The following is a 21,433-nucleotide window of genomic DNA, read 5'->3' as shown; positions in this document are numbered from 1 at the left end:
CTACCAGGTATGCACACTAGTTTCGTGGATCTTATACAGCAGAGCATGTAAAACGGGCAATTGAGGAGATGCTGAATGCATGTGAAAGAGATAAGCAACAGGTCGATATCATTTTACTTGCCAACGTAAGGAATATGAAAAAAGCACTGGACAATGTGGGGGTACAAAGTGTTGGCTGCGTCTTGCACACACTTCAGCTGGATGTATACGAGGGTTTGCTGTCATAGCACAGCGTCACAGACTCAGTGTTGCAATAGCATATGCAGAATAAGAAAGAGCCATGAAAGTATATACTTGTTTCAACAAAATAAAACAAAATAAAAAACTTATTAAGGAAGAGCTTAGATGCAGGTACGTTTTTTTTCTTAATGCAGCTGTATTATCCAGGAAAACTAAATTAGTTAAGGCTAATTATCTGGACTCGGTATTGGCATTTACTAAATATTAAAAGCCTCGGATCGGAATCAGGGTAAAAAAAACCTTATCGGGACATCCCTACTTGTCAGTGAACAGTTGGTTGATTGACTGTTTGATTTTTGGATTCGAAGACAGAAAACTTAATCCAAAGGATTACATGATAAAGTGATAACACTTAATTCCACAAACATGGCTTGGTGTCAACGCATAAGACACAAAAACACAGAAAACAAGAACACTGACATACTATCAGACAAAATCGAAAAAAGAAAAAAAACAAATTACTAAAAGTTAGGAGAAAATAAAATACATATGTAGTAAAAACATAAATAATAGGTAAATAAGTTGCTTATTTACACAACCAGCAGACATATTTTATGGACTTATGATTATAAAAGACAAGGATTAAAGCATTGAGAAGAAACAAACTTATAAAAAAATAGGCTAAGAGGGTAGCTGTGTAGAGCTGAGTGGCACTGTAGATGAGTGATGACTCGGTGGGTTTGTCACTACATGTGCAACCTTTTACATGCAAGTAGTCTGATCAGTTACTCATATAAATAAATAATTATAGTAGCTTTTAAGAGGAACCTTTCACCCCGTTTTAGCTTGACATTTTCAAAAAATATATTATTGATGCATGATTACTGACACGCAATTGAATATGTTATTTGTATTTGTAAAACATGCTGTATTTGTTTCTGAAGCATGATATTTGATAAGTATGTTTCTCATTTGCAAAACAAAATGCATTAGTCTGCAAACCACAGTGAGTTTGTTTGTGAATCATTGGGCGTGAGTAAAACATGTTTTCTGTGTTGGTGAGTTTTTGGCATGATTTTAACTCCATACCTTTGCTGCCATGGTTGTTTAATGATTGTGGAGAGGAATGGTTGCATTGATTATGTCATGTTCACATTGCTCGTGCATGAACACATACCATGCCAAAGCATACCTCTTCCAACTGTGCCAAGGCCAAGAAAGTGTACCATGCTTGAGCTTGATAAGGAGTGCTCACACTAGGTAAACAAACTAGACTTTTGGCTTCAAATGTGCTTGGACACAGTATGGCTTGCCTGGTATGAGTGTGTCCTCAAATTAGAGCTTTAAATTAGTTATTTATGTAACTACAGTTCCATGTTTTCTAGATGACAGCCACGGATGTTATATAATGGATTTCCATCATCAATGGCAATGAGGGAAAATACTGTAAAATCTTCACACATCAAGATTTCTGTACAGTATTTTTGTCTTGATATTGGTCTTGGGGACAAATCTGAGTAAATGGAATGTTGTTCATGTAGTTCAGGGGTGTATTGTTCAAGAGGATTTTTACATATATTGCTTGGACTTCTTTTGGTTTTAAAGGACAGGATAGGAGTGCTATCCTCAAAAATGAACTGCCATTTTGTTCTTGATTCAGAAGTCTGAGCCTTTGTGAAGTGAGCAGTGTGAGTGGGACAGGTTGTCACCTGAGCTTTACCTTGTAACTCTACACCACCCCAGGCCAGAGCTACACAGGTGTGACCTTACAGTATGTGCTAAGTCACATGCCAGAAGAAAGCACAAACCTGCAAAACAGCCCTGATGGAAACTTTGCTACCAAGGAGCAAAAATGATCCTGAACTGCAGAAAATATAAACCTGATGTATGAACGTCTTAAATGCATGACACCCACTTACCTGTTCATTAGCACACATGTGTTGTGACTGGGCTGGCTCCCTATGCTCTGGCAGGCTTTCTGCACATCCTGGAAGTACCTCTCTGCTGTTTTAATGTCTCCAATCTGGCCAAGGACAAAGCAGCAGCAACACATTTAGCATAGATCATTTAGCATGATCCCCCATGAAAAAACGGACTCATTGCATAAACAAAGAATATGACAAGAACATTGAAAGAGATAATAATAGCCCTTTTTGGATAGAAAAGGCAGCACATTTGCTCCAAGGTAAGGGGCCTGCCAGCCTGTCTTTCTAAAACCGAGGCGTAATATTCCTCCTTTTCCAAAAGCCGCCTCTGAGGTAGGCGTAAACATGTGATGCGTCGTGAAGCTCGAAGTTGGGCTGTGAACAGTGACATAGAATTTGTCTTCAAAATAAGAGCTTTACATTGCACCCCATTGGAGTTTAGAACTGGATTCTTAGCGGGGGGGCTTTTAATTTGAAAGTAGCGACCGTACTCAGTTCATGATTCAGCCCTGAGGTTCACCTTCACTTACTGAGGGACGGTGCGTTCACGGACTATAGTACACAATCATTCGCGGGAGACACAGCGCTGCTTTGAGTGGTATACATGCACTAAAATTATTACACGGTGAAAGTGTCCTCTGTGCACAGCAAAATCACTTAACATGATGCTACACGGATGTTAGCAACACAGTGCTAATTTTAGCAGTACGGTTACTGAACGTGAATCAACTCCTCTGCCCTGAGTGAGTGAGTGAGTGAGTGAGTGAGTGACACAGCGCCACTGTCAGCCCAGTACATGAACGAGAATCACGTCCTCAGCGACAGTTCTCTGTGTGCATTAGATTCGGGAATCATGAATGAATCACAGCATGAACGTGAATCACGTCCTCACAGTTCTCTGAGTGAGTGGCGGCAGTTCCACTCCCGGCCGGCATGATCGTGGCTGAGTTCAACTGAACTGAGAAAGGAACGAATCAGTTCATGAAGTGATTCTGTTCACTTCGTTCACTTAAAAGATTCATTCGTTCGAATGACATGTTCGCGACTGACACAACACTACTACAGAGACCGAGGAGACACTAGCTTTTCCTGGGTCTCTGCGGCTGTCCAGTTGTTCATCTTAATGTCCGCGGAAGAAGTGATGGATGGACTGCTGTGATCAGCTGTTTCTTGGTTTTAAAACTCCCCGGCTGTGGGTCGCACAACAGTGCAGATCAATAGCCATTTTTAGACAGAGCACCAAGCTGCCAATTTGCCCATCATTTTGGTGGCTCGGTCCGCGGTTTTAGACAGAGGCTGGCAAATTGGGGGTCAGTTTTGGTCCGCCGATTTTCCGCCTCGGAGGGTACACTTATTTCCGCCTCGCCTTCTATCTAAAAACGAGGCGGGAATGTGCTGGCCTCTGCGTGAGGTGGCAAAGTCCAGGTGTTGTCAACATTCCCACCAACATGTCTAGTTGGAAAAAGTAAAGTCAGAAGTAATGATGCCTCAATCCTGATTCCAGTCAGCATTGTTTAAAGGAATACTTTAACATTTTGGGAAAATGTTTTTACTTTTTATACCAAAATTAAAATATAGAACAAAAATATTGATACCATTCTGTGTGTGGGCTAATTACAGAGGTTGAGACAGGTCACTCTTAAATGTAGGGGACACAACTGGCCTTGAGGGAGAGTTTTGCACTTGACTTCTCGGCAAACAGCAGCTAGAAGTGTCAGTAGCCGTTTTTAGACGGGGCACCAAGCTGCCAATTTGCCTGTCCTTTTGGTGGCTCGGTCCGCGGTTTTAGACAGAGGCCGGCAAATTGGGGGTCTGTTTTGGTCCACTGATTTTCCGCCTCGGAGGGTACACTTATTTCCACCTCACCTGCTATCTAAAAAGAGCCATCAATGTGCTGGCCTCTGCGTGAGATGGGTGGAGGTGTCAATGACCTGCACTGATGTGCGACCCACAGCCGGGGAGCTTTAAAACCAAGAAACAGCTGATCACAACAGTCAGTCAGTAGCTGTTTGGTTGTGTTAGCCCCCCACTAAGAACCCAGTTCTAAACTACAATGGGGTGCAGTGTAAAGCTCTTATTTTGATGACAAATTCTTTGTCATTGTTCACAGCCCAACTTCGTGCTTCACGACACGTCACATGCTTACGACTAAGTCGGAGGTGGCTTTTGGAAAAGGAGGAATATTATGCCTCCGTTTTAGAAAGACAGGCTGGCACATTGCCGCCCTTACCTTGGAGCACATGTGCCGCCTTTTCTATCTAAAAAGGGCTGGTGACTTCCCTGAGTCTTAGCATGTGAGGTTGTCAGGCAACCTGTGCTGCAGAAAGGGATGACGCAACAGGGTTTCTGTACGTTTGTACAAGTCAAATTGTAGACTTTTTAGGACCTTTTTAAGATCACTTTGAACACATTTTAAGACCGACACGAAGTACGAAGAAGTCAGGAAAAGTCCCCAAATTACTTTAAAAAATAACTAAATTTATTGCTATTCACAGAGCAAATCAAACAATTACGAATTTAGTATGTGAATGAAGGCCTTAATTTTAGATATAAGAATTTAAGAGTTTGAAACAAGTTCAAATTTGTTTTAATCACACAATTTAAATTTTTGTATTTTTTAACTCAGTAATTAAAAAAGATACAATATGTTAATTAAAGCTGCAAGTAGCGATGAACGAAGCCTTGCTGTGGTGCGGTCGGAGGGCACGCTCACCTGCTACTTGCATGTCATGTTTTGTATGATCTGAGCTATGGATATGACACAGTATTGATGCATAGACATATTCAGGTCCTGAACATCCTCTGCTCCAACTGAGCAATTTGGTGTAGATGGGAAATTTTTCTGGAGAAGTTATAAGGACTCCCTGCTTTATGGCAAAGCGTCAGAGTGGACCGCGCCACCACATCCACCAGGTCTGATGGAGGCGAAAGCTCTTGATAACTTGTAATCTTCAAGGCCTGAGGATGATACTGACTGAATGTGAAATGTGTGGTGTAAAATCTGTAGGAGGAGTTTGTTAAAGTACCAGGCATGGAAATGGCTAAAAATGGCAGCAAAAATCAAAATGGCCAACTTCCTGATGGAGGGTTTTGTCCCCCCGATGTTTTTGTGCATCTGGTCATGACTCATGGTACCAAATTTCTTAAACTTATGTGTATGCATGATGTGGGGATTCACAGTAGGGGGCGCTATAGAGTCCCTTGACCACACCCACACACCTAATAGAGATGAATTATAAAACATTTCGCCAGATCTGTCTTATATTTAAAGTTTGGTGAGTTTTTAGGTACGTTAAAATCTCCAAAACTGCGATAAATGCACAGAACAAAAATAACTAGAAAAATTGAATTTCTGTGAAAATACAGTGTGAATGCTGAAGGCTGAAGCAAAATCTGCTGAACGTACTGCTGTTAAGCTGAAAAAGCTGAAAAAGTAGAAAAGTTAAGGGCAGAAAGAGCTTAAAAAGTTGAACATATTAATCGCTGAACAGTTTCTTTAGCTGAACATGAAGCAGAATGTATAAAAAAGCTGAAAAGGCACAAAGAATATTTTTAAAAAGTAAAGTGTAAAGTAAAAGATGTGGGATCCAAATCCAGCTGAAGAGAATTCTCTCTCCAGTGTTCCAGCTGCTCTCCAATCAAGTGATGGTGTCACACACTCTAGCTCACGCAATACACACACATTATTCAGATACACACGCTGGAGAAGTAGCAGAGACAAAATGTCCCCATAATAATGAATGGGAAAATGCCTCTCAAACCCCTGCGATTTTAGAAAAAACTGTAATGGTTAGGGCCAAAATATCTATATGGTGAGTGAGAGGAGACATGGCCGAACTCGGTCATGTCATTTATATTCATGGAAGTGAGAAATGAGGGCAGAAATGCTAGAGACAAATCAGGTACCATCTGCTGTCCTCCAGAAATTTAGGCTCAAAATTAACACTCAGTGTGTTTACATGACACTTAAGAAAACTATGATCAGATCTTTAAGATGCATGTATACACCTTAGTCTGACTAAAATCGGACCGGATCGGATTTCTCATAGTCGAAGTAAAGCACCCAGATTATTCAACTGAGAGTCGCATTACTACTGCATGTATATCCGTACGCCATCTTTCTTGAATGCTGAGGCAGCTGGTGACGTAAAGTGGTCAGCCGGAGGTGTTTCTGTTTCCACTAGTTGAAATAAGTACAGCGCCTCCTAGCGTACCGGGGTATGACATGCTCCGGCCTAATAATCCGATTTTTCACCGGCATGTATACTGGGATAATTGCAGTTGTCCGATTGAGTAGCATAGTCAAACTATGGCTGTGATCCGACTAAGCTGTGCATGTAAACGCACTGATTGCGGTTTATGGGGCAGCTACTTGGGTTCTTGTTGCTCCAGGGCTTCCACATCCAAAAAGTCGTACATCTGAAATTAGACCATCTGAAAGCCAACAAGATTTCCTACATTTCTGTTTATCCATTGTCTATGTTGAGTAAAAGGTTTGGGATCTAAATCAAGCTGCAGAGAATTTTTTCTTGAGTGGCTCCAGCTGCTCTCCACTCTAGCAATGATGTCATCCACTCTAGCCGATGCAATACACACCCATTATAAGCTCAGAAGAGGAGCTAAAAATCCTTCAAACTAAAACTGTGATTATTTCCAAACCGTACAAGATAGCTCAAGATTTTGTGAATCTTTTAAAGTTGGAATGGTGTCTCTAGCTCAAAGCATGAGGGAGAGGAAGAGGTTGAAACTCGAGGAGTTTTGAAGAGGAGTTGAAGCTTTTTCCCATTTGCGTCAATGTTAATTTTTCTTTAGAAAAATTTTAATTTCTGAAAAGCACAAGGCTGAAAGAGCTTAAAAAGCTGAATGTTTTGATAGTTGAACGGTTTCAATAGCTGAATGTATGCTGAAGTTATAGCAGAATGAAATTGGAAAAATTCTCCATAAGGATGAATGGGGAAATTTTTGCAGAAAAAGCTGAATATTTCCAGTATAAAAGGTAGGAAAAAGAAAAATACAAGCAGTAATTAAAAGGCTGAACATTTTGATACTTGAGTGGATTCTATAGCTCAGTATTTGTAGGAGAAGAAGCGTGCCGAAAAAACGTACAGAATCCTGAATAATAATACTATTAAATTCCGGAAGACCAATAGTGTCCAATAGGGCCCGTTCATGCTTTTTGCAGATTTAATTAGTGTGAATGCCTTCAGCAATGCCTTCAGCATTCACACCTCGCAGTCCATGCGTGTCTGGACACGCAATGCTTATTCACGCAACACCTTCCGCCGAGGAAGCCTTTCCTCTATAATTTGGTGGCCTGCTCCTGCTGGTATTAAATAATATAAGTCAGAAGAACTCCCTGCAATCTACATTTAGAACAAATAATGAGAGGACTATTCTGTGTTATCTTACAGACTGTTAAACTGAGGTTTGTATTCAGCAAGGCAGTACTGCCCTCTGGTGGAGAAAGTCTGTCCACTCGAAAGTGAAGATATTTTTTTTTTTGGTCAGTTAGCACCATCTATTGGCCTATTTGCACCAAATTTTGCACAAACGCTTATCAGGCTATGGAACACAATGAACAAAATTGTTGTGTTAATCGGACTGTACTTGGTCAAGATATTCAAGCCTGTCTGTTTTGAACACAATGTGCAGGAATTTATTCTTTCAGATTATACTTTCATATGTATACACAATTCTTTTGATACATTTTTGTCAGCAGGGTCCACAGATGTTACATGTGAAGTTTGGTGCAAATCAGTGCAATCGCCTGGGTGGAGTTCAAAAAATTTTGTTTGTCATTGTTCACCATTTCGCAAATGGAAATTTACCACAAAAGTGGGCGTGGTCTATACCACACAATTCAGCTGAATTCAGGGAACATGTAGACATAAGGTTTAACAATATGCAACATATTACGTGGGAGTTATTTGCCAAAAAAAGATTTTGTGTTGATAATAACTCCACCTGCTGGTCATTTTTTGGTGTGTGAGTTACAGGGGCCAATCTATACCACCCCTATGAATTTAATTTCCATAAGAGATATGGTGTGGGCACAGTGCCAAATATTTAATTAGACAGCCACCAGAGCGCCACCAAGTGGCCGATCGGTAATACCTTCATCAGATATCCTCAGGAGGGCATTGCCAATAAGTCTACCAAGTTTTGTGTTAATCCGAGCAACCGCTGTTGAGATATAAAATACTTGAATTTAGGGAGCGCCACCTTTTGGTCATTGCCCGAAATTTTGCACAGGGCCTAAGTGGCTCATGGGGAAGTAGTAAACTAAGTTTCATGTCATTCGGATACACCAATGTGGAAATATGCAACACTTTGTGTTTGAGCAGTATGTACAGGAAGTTGTTATTTAATAACTTGATTATTGTTTGGAATATCAGAAGTCTTTTAATCATTTTTTGTCAGGAGAGTCCACAGATGTTGTGTGCAAAGTTTCATGAAAATCGGTGAAATCGCCTGGGAGGAGTTCCAAAAAATTTGGTTTCCGACATTTCGTGAATTTGCGGAAATGGGCATGGCCTATGTCAAGAGACCAGCACAATTCAGTGGACGCGTGGATATAAGGTTTTTGAATGTGCGACAAAGTATAGAGTTATAAGCAAAAACTCACTTTCCTTGATTATAGTGCCACCTAGTGGTGGAAATGGAGGACAATAGATTATGGCATTTTTCAGCAGGTGTGACGTATATTCTAACTTTGGTGAGTTTTGGGGTATATTCAGGCAGTGAAAAATGTGATCATTTGGGACAAAAAAGACCTGCTTGGGCCCTAATAATCCTTTGAAAAACAATAGGCACTTGCAGGTTCCCTGCTCAGGCCCTAATAATAATCCTAATAAGTGAGTGTTAGAGGATCTGGTAGGTGTATTTTTGAACTAGCCATTTCCCACTACTTACAATGTTTATGCTAAGCTGGGCTAATGAACTCTCAGGTGCAGCTCTGTACTAACCAAAGAAACAAGGGCACTGATGGCACTGATGTGTCTACTACTATGTCAGGTATTTAATTTTCTTGATCAGCAAAAACCAGAAACTGTCTGGTTACTGTGGGGTGGGGGATACTTGTGCCTGTGTCCAGGGAATCACTGTCCTAAAATTATGTGCATGTTAATGTGCATACCTGCAAAAAGATGCGTCCTATGCCACTGAGCAGCTGCACCCTCTGCTGGGGTTCATACTGGATGATGGAATGATAGGTCTCCACAGCCAGAATATAGTCCTGAGAGAGAGAGAGAGAGAGAGAGAGAGAGAGAGAGAGAGAGAGAGAGAGAGAGAGAGAGAGATGAAAAAAGGAAAAGCAACAAGGAGAGTGAAAAAATGTTATAATGGTAATGGTTATGAAGGTAAAGGCAGAAGTTTGAAGCGATAAGGTAAAACAAGGTTAAGAGTAGGAGGTAGAGGCAGGTGGAGGGTGAGTGAGGTAAAGAAGAACACAGTTGAGGCAAAGGGAGAGAGAAAGAGACAGCATAAATCAAACATAAGGAGTATTAGAGAGGTGATGTGACCCTCCTTCCACCTCCATGCAGCGCTGCTACACATCGCTCACATGGTAAGTGGGCTCCTGAGTGGGGCAACAGGGAGAGGTCAGTTTGGTGTGAGTGTGTAGAGCACACAGTGTGTACTGGGTTGGGATAAGGTACAAAACACCTGTCCCTTTGTGCCATAGAGCTCTATGTATTGTATGGATGTAACACATCAAAAACCCACGCCATTGCATTTGGTGAGATGTTCTTTCATTACCATGAACACACACTGCTGTTTACTTTGATTCAATCCCACATGCACTTTCCTGCTGCCCCAAATACTCACTAGAGCACCAAATATGGATTAATCTGCCAGGGCTGTTGATATATTAATATTATATTGCCATTGTGATATGGGACCGTATGTCATAGATTTTGGATAGTGACATTTTGAGATATGACTGTTAGTGTTGTCTTTTCCTTTTTTTAAGGCTAATTACAGTAAAATTATGTCGTATTCTGAACTTAACCAATTGTTCTCTTCTTCTAATAGTTGCTTTTACCCACATTACTGATTACTATTCATAAAATCTCTAATTGTGTTCATATTTTGTGAATGTATTTATAGTCATCCCTACAGTACAATCGCAATATTGATAGAGGTATTTGGTTAAACATATTGTGATATTTGATTACTCCTTTTATGAAGCATGCATGAAAATTGTAAGTATTGAGAGAGGGTCTAACATATTGGTGTTTTTTGTGAAATATTTTCAACGCAATTTTTTTCCCCCTCCTTCCATTAATTTCTGAACAGTACAGAGCAGACTCTTGAAACTTGCTTTTTTTTTTAGAGTGCCATGTCAACACTGTTTTTATGTTCATGACATGGGAATATCTAACTTTGATATGATACCTTGAAATATTATGATTTTCAATACCATTCTACATTGCTGTTTAAGTGCATAATAATATGTAAAGCGTGCATGGCATTTTCTCACACAGATAGTAAAACTATGGATTAAACACTTGCTGTCAGTGGTGTGCACAAGTAGACACTAGGTGGTGCTAAAGCACCTGCCCTTTGTCCTCTGGACCAAGCAAGTGCCCTTTTGAAAGGTTTTTTTTTTTGTGGTCCATGCAGACATGATCATCTATAAGTGCTTGTTGATTAAAAGTGTGTGATAATAATGCCCCAATTAACAATCCCTCTACCCCCAACCCCACCCGCACACACCTCTGTCAACATGAACGCGCAGAGCGTACACAAACGGAGGCACGTTGTAGCAGAAGACAGTGCACAGCTGCAGCCCAAACACGCCTCCTCTCCTGCTCACCAGCCAGGTAACACATAAATGAATCGAGTCGAGGGTGTTGTTTGCCCCCTAAGCCTCAGTTGCCAAGCTACAACTTGCATTTATTTGTCTCTGTTGTGAAGTAGCCTGTCTCAATGCCACACAGCTGGGCATAAATTAGCCGACTGCTCACCTGCTTAACAAGCTAGACGCTACCCAAAATCAATAATAGATATGACATGATGATGACCACTGGTAGAGTTTGTCACTGGTATCCTACAGCATGTGAATCTATCAGTATACTTACTTAAGATGAATATTTAGTAGGCTATTGTGTAGGTTTACATTAGGCTACATAATTAACACTTGCAGTAATTTATTTGCTAAATGACAAAGAGGTAACTCCCAACTGCAATCTATCGTTTTAGCTTGTAACTTGCTTAAAACCTCTCCATGTGCATTCATTCCAAAGAAATAAATCAATAGTGATTGTCTGATCAGTGCTATAGTGTGAAACTGTACCAGTTCAAAGGTCAAGTAATTTTATTAAGATATTGACATAAATAAATATGCAGTTACATTCAATATGTGCCTGTAATTATTATTTATTTTCAAAACACTGCGCACTGCTATAATAAGGCAGCCACCACTTCTACATGCTGCATAAAGTGCCCTTATTTTTCACTGAGCACCTGCCTGCCAAAATGTCTGTTCACGCCACTGCTTGCTGTGAAAGACTACAGTAGTTAAGCAAGTTTTAACAATCAGCTATCTAATTTTCATACTGTGCAGTAATGAACGGAAAAAATACTGTCTATCTTGTAAGTATAAAAAAATATAAAGCACTCAAGCATGGTTTGTGAAACAGTCCACAGTAATATTAAGTGTTTATGATTTGTAGTAGATGTGCTACAACATATAAAATCACTAGCGCTTTTAAAGCTGAGAGTTTGGCATATTCAAACTGAAACTGAGAAACGTAAAAATGCTGTAATGTCAATTTTCACCAGTAGATAGCACTGTGGTTCTCTCAAGAACCTGATCCAAATCTATACCTCAACCCCTCTCTCTCCCCCTCACTGACCAAGAATCCAATTAGTGGTCAGTCTAGGGGGATTTCTCTGTGAATCCTCCACCAGCCTGGCATCAGAGATCCACGAGTCTCACACACACACACACACACACACACACACACACACACACACACACACACACACACACACACACACACACACAGACACACATATACACACACACACACACACACACACACGCCTACAGGGACACATTCACTCCAACACACCATGACACACAAACTTGAGCTGACACTCACACATACCTTCATCAGCAGCAGACAGTTGGCCATGGAGTACATGACCCGGCTGAGGCGAGACCGCCAAAGCTTAGCAGACACTAGAAACAGGGAGAGAAAAAGAAGAAAGAAAGAGGGGTTTATTCTAAGATGGTTACTTCCTATTTCCTACTTCTGTCCCATTCACTGCACCTGCTTTTTGGGGGATTCCTCTGACTTTTCCCCCATTCTTCCTCAACCCCTACATATACACAAAAAGGGCTTCAATTTAAGGGGATGAGAGGTTGAGGAAGACACTACAGCACACCATACTTTCCTCTTTTCTCTCAGACAGTGCGCTCTTTGGAGGAGCTTGTGTGCTGGTCTATTAGTATTCATTGCTGCACACATGTGTCTATGTGTGTGTATTGGGGAGAGGAGCTAATCACTCAGTAGGGGTCTGATGTGTGAAGGCAAGGCCCTGCTTTATTGACTTGACTGTCGACTGTCTGCGTGGGCAGAGAGGAGAGACAGAGGGCACAGCTATTACACTGCTTTTAGAAGGGGGAGAAACTGGCAGAACCAGTGCACCCCTCACACTTCTATCTGTACATGTGTCACTCTGCCAATTATGCCAATTACAACCACGTCTCCTGGCACATAAAGATCAAATTCACCAAGTGGCTTGTGGTTGTTCATTGCCCTGAATTAGCTGATTACAAAGAAGCCTGAAACACAGTATTTGAAAAAGTTGCTAAATTATTGGTATTTGCAGAACTTGTATACATAGGACTCAAAGAACAAGATATATTGCTGTGTTGATCAAGTCCAAGTGAAGAGAAGAGAAGAGAAGAGAAGAGAAGAGAAGAGAAGAGAAGAGAAGAGAAGAGAAGAGAAGAGAAGAGAAGACTACTACATGTATAGGTATGTGTCTACCTAAAACTGGTGTATTTTAGACAAAGGAGGGTGATATTCCCTAAGAACACTTGTGCAGATGTGAGTGGATTGGATCAGATTGATTTGTATTGATCTGCTTCGTGTGAAGGGCTAGAGAAACCATTTGATATTCAGCATGAGTACTGAAGCAGCGAGACGCTAAACACTTTTACAGCGCCGCATCGGTGTGTTTGTGTATGTGTGGCTGAAGTATGCTGCAGTGCTGCACCAGGTGTACCTCTGCCTCAGTGACCATGTATGTCCCCTTTGTGTATTACACAAATAAAGGGGCCTATGACCTCACCCTCCTCCCACAGTGTGATGCAGTCTGGGAATGGGGCCAGGTCTGTAGCCAAATGCCTGTGTGCATGACCATGTCTGTGTATGTGTGTGTGCTTACCTTGCCCATTCTCCTGTGTTAAGGTGATCATGCTGCCATCCTCAGCCAGGCCTCTCTCCAAATTCTCCAAAATCTGTTAACGGGGGGGGGGGGGTTAAAATTCTAGAGTATCCTCACTGTCGGCTCTGAAGGGTTTTTATGTGTGTGTATTTGAATCTGCATATTCACTCTAAAATCCATCAATATTTGGCTGTTTACAGAGGTGAGCCTAAGGATTTGTATGGCTAATAAACTTTCCTGTGGGTGTGTAGTTGTACAGTGTGAATACTACAGTATGCATATCTCTCCATAGTCTCTCCAGAAACCGTGTGTGTGTGTGTGTGTGTGTGTGTGTGTGTGTGTGTGTGTGTGTATATATACTAACAGCAAGGCAGACAGTTCTGAGAGTGTGCAGACGGTCTAGAGCCTCCTGGGGCTTGGCCAGGTACTGGGGAAGCTCTGCATGCAGCAGTCGCATGGAGAATGGCACCATGGAGCCTGTACAGGATGGAGGCACGGATGGAAGAAAGGGGAGAGGAGGAAGGACAAGAAAGATACAGTAGAGGGAGAGAAATAAGGAGAAGGGGACGAAAAGAAACATGGTGCAATGAGGACATAGCATGTGGGAGAGGGAGGGAGAGAAAGACACAGAATTCAAGATGAGAATATAAATCCATCCACCCACACACAGACTTCACATAGCCCTGAAGGCAGGAATCTACAGATGGCATTGAGCTACATATGGCTGCTTATTAAACCCTCTCATCTCTCTCTCTGTGCTGCGCAGCTCCATCATTCATCAGTCTGCCTAATCCTTCTGTCCCTCTCTGCCTCGGCATCATTCACGTCTCTCTCGCTCACACGCACGCACGCACGCACGCACGCACGCACGCACGCACACCGAGGAAGCCTATATTCAGGTGAGTCCCAAGGCTTTGATCAGGGTCTCTTTGATATTGTCATCAGACCTGAAACTTAGCTAGCTGGTCCATTATTGGCTTCTTCTTTTGCAAGTCTGTGTATCTCTATTTCTATCTCTTCCGTCTGTCTGCTTATGCTTTGTAGCAGATGTGCTACTGCCTTGTTACATGTTTTATCTCCATGCTGACTGGACAGAGGTCTCTCTTGGCTTGATTTGTTATTCTGTCTAAATCTGGTGTGAAGCCTTACAATGTTTTCACTGTGTCTTTAAGGTAAAGTGTTTTTAACTGAGAAGGTAAACATCACATTAAACCACAGCACTGTGCAGATTTTGAACCTTAAATTTAAAGGTTACTCTAAGGGGTTTTTTGACAAGTGGTGGTGCTATAAAGCAATCATTTTCTGAGTGAGGGCCCGTTTTATTTACATCTCTAATGCATGTCTCTTTTAGCACATACAAGAGGACACACATATACACACAGGAGCACATTTGTGACAAGACACACAGCCCTTCAAACAGTTTCATGGTTCCATCAAGACCAGCATTTAGCGACAACTACATTGTAGAGCAAAATCAAGTAAAGAATCACTGTGTAGGATTAAGTGGCATCTAGTGACGAGGTTGAAAGTTGCTACAAAGTAACCCTTGTATAACCCTCCCCTACATTTGCTGCCATAAATGTGAAACTTAAAAGGCCCTCTCTAGAGTCAGTACACATGTGATGGTACATGTAATGATGATGACAACTATGCGTTTTTTTCCAGTGTGTTTCCCCCGGTATCTACCTGTTAATCTCAACACGTACCCACTGACTGTTTATAATTGTATGGATACTGTTATAATGTATTGTGATTGATTTTTGGGGGAAAGTTCACTAAATTCTTGATTGGGAGGGCTGACTGTCACAGAGATCTTTTCAAGATAGCAACTACAACAACACAAATAGTGGAAGGAGACTAACACATGGTGAGTTAAAGTTTTTTTGCCAGGGGCAGATGCTTTTTTAGGGTGGGAATGTGACGAAGAGTCGGTAGGACAGACAGGAGGACAGAAACTTCTCCAAGTGTAACTGCTGTATTTATTCCTCATGTAAGGTGCTGAATACACTACCAGTTACTAAGTAACTGTTGTTTGGTCATGTAATGTTGCTTTGCTTTCTAATTTTGTTGAGTGAAGGATCTGTTTACTGTGAACACCATCAGATCGACATGCCCCCACTCCATGCCACCGGCTTATCCATTCTCACAGGTACTGTTCGCCTCTGCTGCAGCTCTGATACTACATCTGGAGGTACATCAGAGTAGCAGTGAAATTTAGCCACATCTGAAACATTCACACACAGGAGGATGAGGATCTCCTAATTGATGCAGGATCCCCACACTCAAAGAGCAGTGTGAATGAGGCTAGTGTTTGTTTTGTTTTTTTCTGCATCACTATTTGGTCTGACCAAGCACTCATTTCTATTCCACTGAGTGGCAGATGGGTGCCACAAAAACATATAAAGGCACCAAGAGTGAAAAATAGATGTGTTAGCTTGCAAAAGTTAAGGTTCAGTCACTTGTCTTTGCAAATGATTGTGCTGATTTGGGGAAAAACACTGATCTGTGTCTGCTTCAAAAAAACCTCACAGCAGATCTTTACAATTTTGTGTAATGCTCTATTAAAATATCAGACATTAAATCCTTTCAGGACAAACCAGTATAGTCTTTCTTTTGGGCTGACAAGAAACCATTTTACTTTGATTCCTTTAGAGCACAAGTACAGAGGTCCATTCTCTTTCATCCAAAGTAAGGATCCCGTTTCAAAGAAGCACGAAAGGTTAGCATTTGACCAATAATTAATCTTAGTCAACCTGTGAGAAGACTGATGCATCTCTCTCTTTATTGATTAAAACATGAAAAGGTACAGCACAGAGTTACAGCTTTAAAAAAGACATGAATTAATGCAGATTGTCAGTCATGTGGCAGAAATATTTCTGACTCCATATTGGATTAAACTTTTCATTTGGCAAACAAATTAATAACTGACAACAATTGATTCCTTCTCCAGCACTCAGTCAATCCTAATTCTTCAGAGAATGATACATGGGCAGCCATCTCTTAAGGCATTCAAAGAGTGCGCTCATGGTAATAGGTAGTTGATGCAAGCATTGGGACAGAGAAACGTTTGACTTGTGATGCCAGGCTAATCAAACTTGCACCACTTTGTCTACAAGCTCCTGGCTGGGCACAAAGCGTTTAAATTGAGCAATGGAAAGTCAATCGATGCTCTCTCTAAAAGGCTATGCGGTGTAGCTTCAAGTAAACCTTTTTTTCTTATTTTATATGAGTTTGTGTGGGGTGTGTGCTTGTGTGAGTGCAGCTGTGTCTCAGCTACTGCCTTCACTGTGGTAGCCCGAGGGGCAAGGCAGATCAAAAGTAATGGGAATACATTAGAGAGCAATTCATGCAGTGTGAAAAGAGGAAAAACAAAACCAAAGAACTGCTGGAGACAAGTCGAGTTGTTGGAGCTTCTCAACGATACATTCTAATATCAAGCTCCTGGCAGAAACTTTCCATTGAATATTTAATAGGACAGTGGTGGTATGCTTATAATCCTAAAAACGTGGGTAAAATGCAAAATCCTTTTGAGGAGCGGGCTTATAACACATTCAAAACTCACATATAAGAGTTTCAGAGAAGCTTGTCAGCACTATCACAAATACTATTACACAACTATCAGAGATAATTCATAGAGTAGCTTTTGGACAAATGAAATATCTAAAGATATGAAATAAGGCATGATTTTACAATGCAAATGTGTTGTGTGCTCCTCTTACACAAAAGGTTAACAATAATGACCCTGAGGGACAGAGGATTGTGCTATTGTATGCAAGCTGTGTGTGTGTGTGTGTGTGTGTGTGTGTGTGTGTGTGTGTGTGTGTGTGTGTGTGTGTGTGTACCTCTTCTCCCAGGGTAAACAGCGGGGTAGTACTCATAGTAGAGATCTGGTTGGTCCAAGTTCCCAAAGGGCTCAAATTCTAGCTCAGCGTTTTGGAAGAGGTTCAGTTTGGTCTGGAGGGCCAGGCGCACAAACCAGAGCTGGAACACACACAGACACATCTCTCTCTGTTTGTTAAATGTATAAAGCGCTCATCAAATATTCACTGCGCAAAAAAAAACATCAAAAAGATCTCATAAAAAATTCTCTTATCTCCACTGGTCACTGTTGTACTCTCTCTCACTCATCTGTAAGACTTAGGTTTGTCTTTTGATTCAAACATTGTTAATCAATACCAAAACTGCATTTATTTTGTAATTCATTTGGTTTAAGAAAAAAAAAAAAAAAACTTAAAGATCTTAACAACATAAGAAAATGTCTTGACATTCATTGTCATTGTCATCGTAGAGTACAGTTCTCTATGATGTGAGACAATATAATAATAATAATTACATTATGGTATTGCGATTCTGATGCAACATTTTGTTCTTGAGCCCAACCAATTAATTTGTGATTTTTGAGGCCAGAGCTAACATTGACACAAAAAAGCACAGTCTGTAATTTCTGCCACTACGTGTCTCTCAATCGAAAGCAAAAGTTGCTGTTTGATGATGCTGTGAAGGAGTGTGGGACCATGCGAGTTGTTGTCTTCTTTTTTGAACAACCAACATTGCCAATGTTTGCTTGTGTTCCAAGACTGATGCCAGCTGTCTGAGAAATTGGTTATGCTGCCAAGTACAGTGCCCTTGGGTGAGACTCATAGTGCATTCCGTTAAAATGTGCCACAGTGATGCAGGTTCTTGACAAAGGGAACAAGTGGGGTTTTCTCTGAACCACTTCTTCAGGTTTTGGGGTGTGGCAATTCTGTTTTCCAGACTTTCCAGTTGGTCTATTGGCCATGCTTGGCCATTGAAATGACAGCGGCATGTCGTTCTGCCTCCAGTCTTCTCACCTCCTCCATCACAAGCAACCTCTTCTGCTGGACCTAATTACTGAGACCGGCCAACCACATCCCTGGAGTGAAGACCAGACTTAACAGACTGAATGGCTTTGGATGCAGTCCACTTCCTCATGTTGCCACATGGGGTGGTGCTATTTGAATAACAGTATCACAATCAGAATCAGAATCAGAAAAAAACTTTACTGTCCCCTGCAAAAAGCAGTGGAATTTCATTTGACGTGTTCACAGATGTGCATAGAAAAAAATAAATAAACACATAAAAAAAACACAGTTAAAAACACAGTTAACATAAAAACAGCAACACAATAAAATAAAATAAATACAGTGCAATATGTACAATACAGAATATTAAAAGGATTTTATAGTGCATTGTTGATGATGTTGATGGCAGATGGGATGAATGATTTTTCACTAAGTTTGTCCTAGCTAGTGGGACCCTGTAACGACGGCATGAAGGAAGGAGTTGGAATGAGTTGTGGAGTGGATGTGAAGGCTCATGTATGATGGAGGTGCCTTTACATCTGACTGCCTGTGTGTGGAGGTCTGAGAGGGAGGACTGTGTGGTGCCTGTTATTTTACTTGCGTGTTTGATGATGCGTGACAGTTTGGATTTGTCTCTGACAGAAAGAAAGGTGTACCAGGATGAGATGTTGTAAGTGAGGACTGACTCAATGAGTGATCTGTAAACAACTGTTAAAATATCTTTGCTCACATTCAAACTCCTCAGTTTCCTAAGCAAGAAGAGACATTGTTGTGCCTTTTTGTAGGTGTGTTCAGTGTGGACAGAGAAGGACAGTGTTCTGTCCACCTCAATGCCCAGATACCTGAACACCTCCACCTGCTCCACCTCCTGCCCTTTGATCTTCAGTGGCCGCAGTAGTGGGTGGGCAGAGTCACCAGGTGTCACTCTCCTGCAGCAGCACAGCTCCTTTGTCTTAGAGATGTTAAGCTCTAAGAAGCTCTCCTCAATTAGAGTGATTAGTGGGTCCACCTATTGGTGATATGCTGTTAGGCTGTTAGAGTACGTCAGGTGAGCCACCAAGGTCACGTCGGCGTATTTGAAAAGTGTCATATTGTCCATGTTGCAGGTTATCTTGTTTGTGTAGATGGAGAAAAGAACGGGTGATAAGACACAGCCTTGTGGGATCCCTGTGTTTATGATAATGTTGGTGGATATTTTGCCATTGACCGTTACACGCTGTGATCTGTCCTGTAGGAAGTGTCTGATCCTTTAACCAGTACTGGGTTGACCTGTAGTTCAGTGAGGCAGTCAGAATTACATGAAGTCACAAGCACATGAGCACACATCGGGAGTCGCTCAAGCAACAGCACCCCCCATAACATAACATCAATCTTGCGATTCCCACTCCTTCTGTTTCACCAACAGCTTACATCCTTGTGTCTTGCTCTGCGGATGGTGGGTTTCTCACTTTACCTTTTCCTTGATTTCAAGCCTGGACTTCAAAATTGTGCCAGGATGTTTAGGAAAGTAAAACAAACAGTAAAATGAAGCACAAGACAACAGCACGGACGATTAATTCCAAGTCTCACAGAAAAGTATTGCAAGAGAAATTAAATAATGAAAAGTATCTCAGACTGACTTTTCTTTTGCAAATGTCTGTGTTTTGGTCACGGTCCAACATGCTGTGCAGAAGTGTTTAAGGGAAACAAAAATTCCACATCTGACCCCCCTGTATTGAAACTAGAAATAGCATCACTGAAAATAATTTGGAGACACATAAATGAACAAAAATGTATTGAAGTATGCCTTTTCAAGTGCTATGGGAATTATTACATGAATCTGGAGAACAAGCCATGTTGTGGCTTCACTTTCCAGCACAGATTGAGACAGACGAATGGATGGATGACGAGTTGCTGGCGTCTTACCTGCAGTGATTCGGTGGTGTGGGATGTTGGTTGGCCAGCCTTTCCATATCCCTGACCATGAGCTGTCAGCAGCCGGCCTGTCAGGTCTACCGCAGCCCGCCAGTTCTTACTGCTCTGCAGGACAGAAAAATACACAACACACTGAATCTGAAAAACACACCATGACTGACTGACTTTTTTGTGGGTAGTTCATTCTTGACCTGGAAAATTTTTGCCTGTATGACACAAGAGCGATCTATCTGAAATCTCAATTTACTTATGATTATAGAGTAAACAGACCACAGACTCATCAACTGTTGTCAGTTCTCAACTTTTTTGATGCTCAGATCTAATGCAACTACACGTAATGCGTAACTACACTGCATACAAAGTAAATAATAGGATGCGATTTGATGCAAATTCGTGTACATACATACATACATGTACAACAATGGAGCAGTTTTTGGAAATACGTCTCAGCAAACCACAAGTGATTCTGTGATGTGATTTTGAGCAAAAAAATTAAATTCACGTCTTGGTCACCTTCCAGAAATGTGTTATTGTAGTTTTCAGTCTTTGGCAACTTATAAAAAAAAAAAAATATCACCAAAGTGAATGTGGAACAATCACCTGATTGTCTCCATTGAGTCTTCAGTGAACTCACACTTAGAAAACAGCATCCATCTCCAACAGTGAGAGCTTGACAGGGTCTGCTATGCCTACTAGGGCTGTAAACGAATATTCTAAATTTGAATATATATTTGGATATTAAAAAAAAAAAAAAGGAGATTCGATTGTGAAAATTGACATCTGACTGTGGAAAAAAACACATCAGCGGCTACTTTGCGAGTGGGCACACTGCATGACGGGTCAGGGACAGGTCACAGGAGTCACAGCCGTGGCAGATGCAGATGGCAGAGAGAAAAACATAATGGCAGAAAGTTCAGAGCTCAACTCGGAAGCAGAGAGAGTGGTTTTGACTCCACGCAACCTAAAAAGCCCTGTTTGGAAATACTTCGATTATGGGTCAGTACAGGGCAAAAATGCAGAGCCTCGAGATAAAGTTGTATGCAAGCTGTGTAAGCTACAGTTAGCTTACCATTCCACCACTAGCAACATGAGGGCACATGCCATGAACTGAACATGTCTGGAACTCAAACTCAAATAGCCACGTCTCGACTCATATTTTTCATTGCCTGCCACAAGCTCTTTGACTGCAGC

At 41.3% G+C, this 21,433-nt stretch overlaps 1 protein-coding gene across 2 annotated transcripts in view; it reads right to left on the bottom strand.

Annotated features, from left to right (window-relative positions):
* Window positions 1-21,433, bottom strand: part of trappc12 (trafficking protein particle complex 12) — a 62,646-nt gene that overhangs the window by 2,757 nt on the left and 38,456 nt on the right. For both annotated transcript variants that reach the window (XM_037072214.1, XM_037072215.1), the window contains exons 4-10: window positions 20,234-20,347; window positions 17,348-17,486; window positions 13,870-13,982; window positions 13,506-13,578; window positions 12,218-12,291; window positions 9,241-9,339; window positions 2,100-2,203 (exon numbers count right to left, since the gene is read on the bottom strand). In XM_037072214.1, coding sequence (XP_036928109.1) covers window positions 2,100-2,203; window positions 9,241-9,339; window positions 12,218-12,291; window positions 13,506-13,578; window positions 13,870-13,982; window positions 17,348-17,486; window positions 20,234-20,347 — 716 coding nt within the window. The remainder of the gene's footprint in view (window positions 1-2,099; window positions 2,204-9,240; window positions 9,340-12,217; window positions 12,292-13,505; window positions 13,579-13,869; window positions 13,983-17,347; window positions 17,487-20,233; window positions 20,348-21,433) is intronic.

This window comes from Acanthopagrus latus, chromosome 16 (assembly GCF_904848185.1).
Source record: "Acanthopagrus latus isolate v.2019 chromosome 16, fAcaLat1.1, whole genome shotgun sequence".
NCBI classification, from domain to species: Eukaryota; Metazoa; Chordata; class Actinopteri; order Spariformes; family Sparidae; genus Acanthopagrus; species Acanthopagrus latus.
The sequence above is the reverse complement of the archived record's forward strand: the minus strand, read 5'-3'. Positions and strand labels throughout refer to the sequence as shown.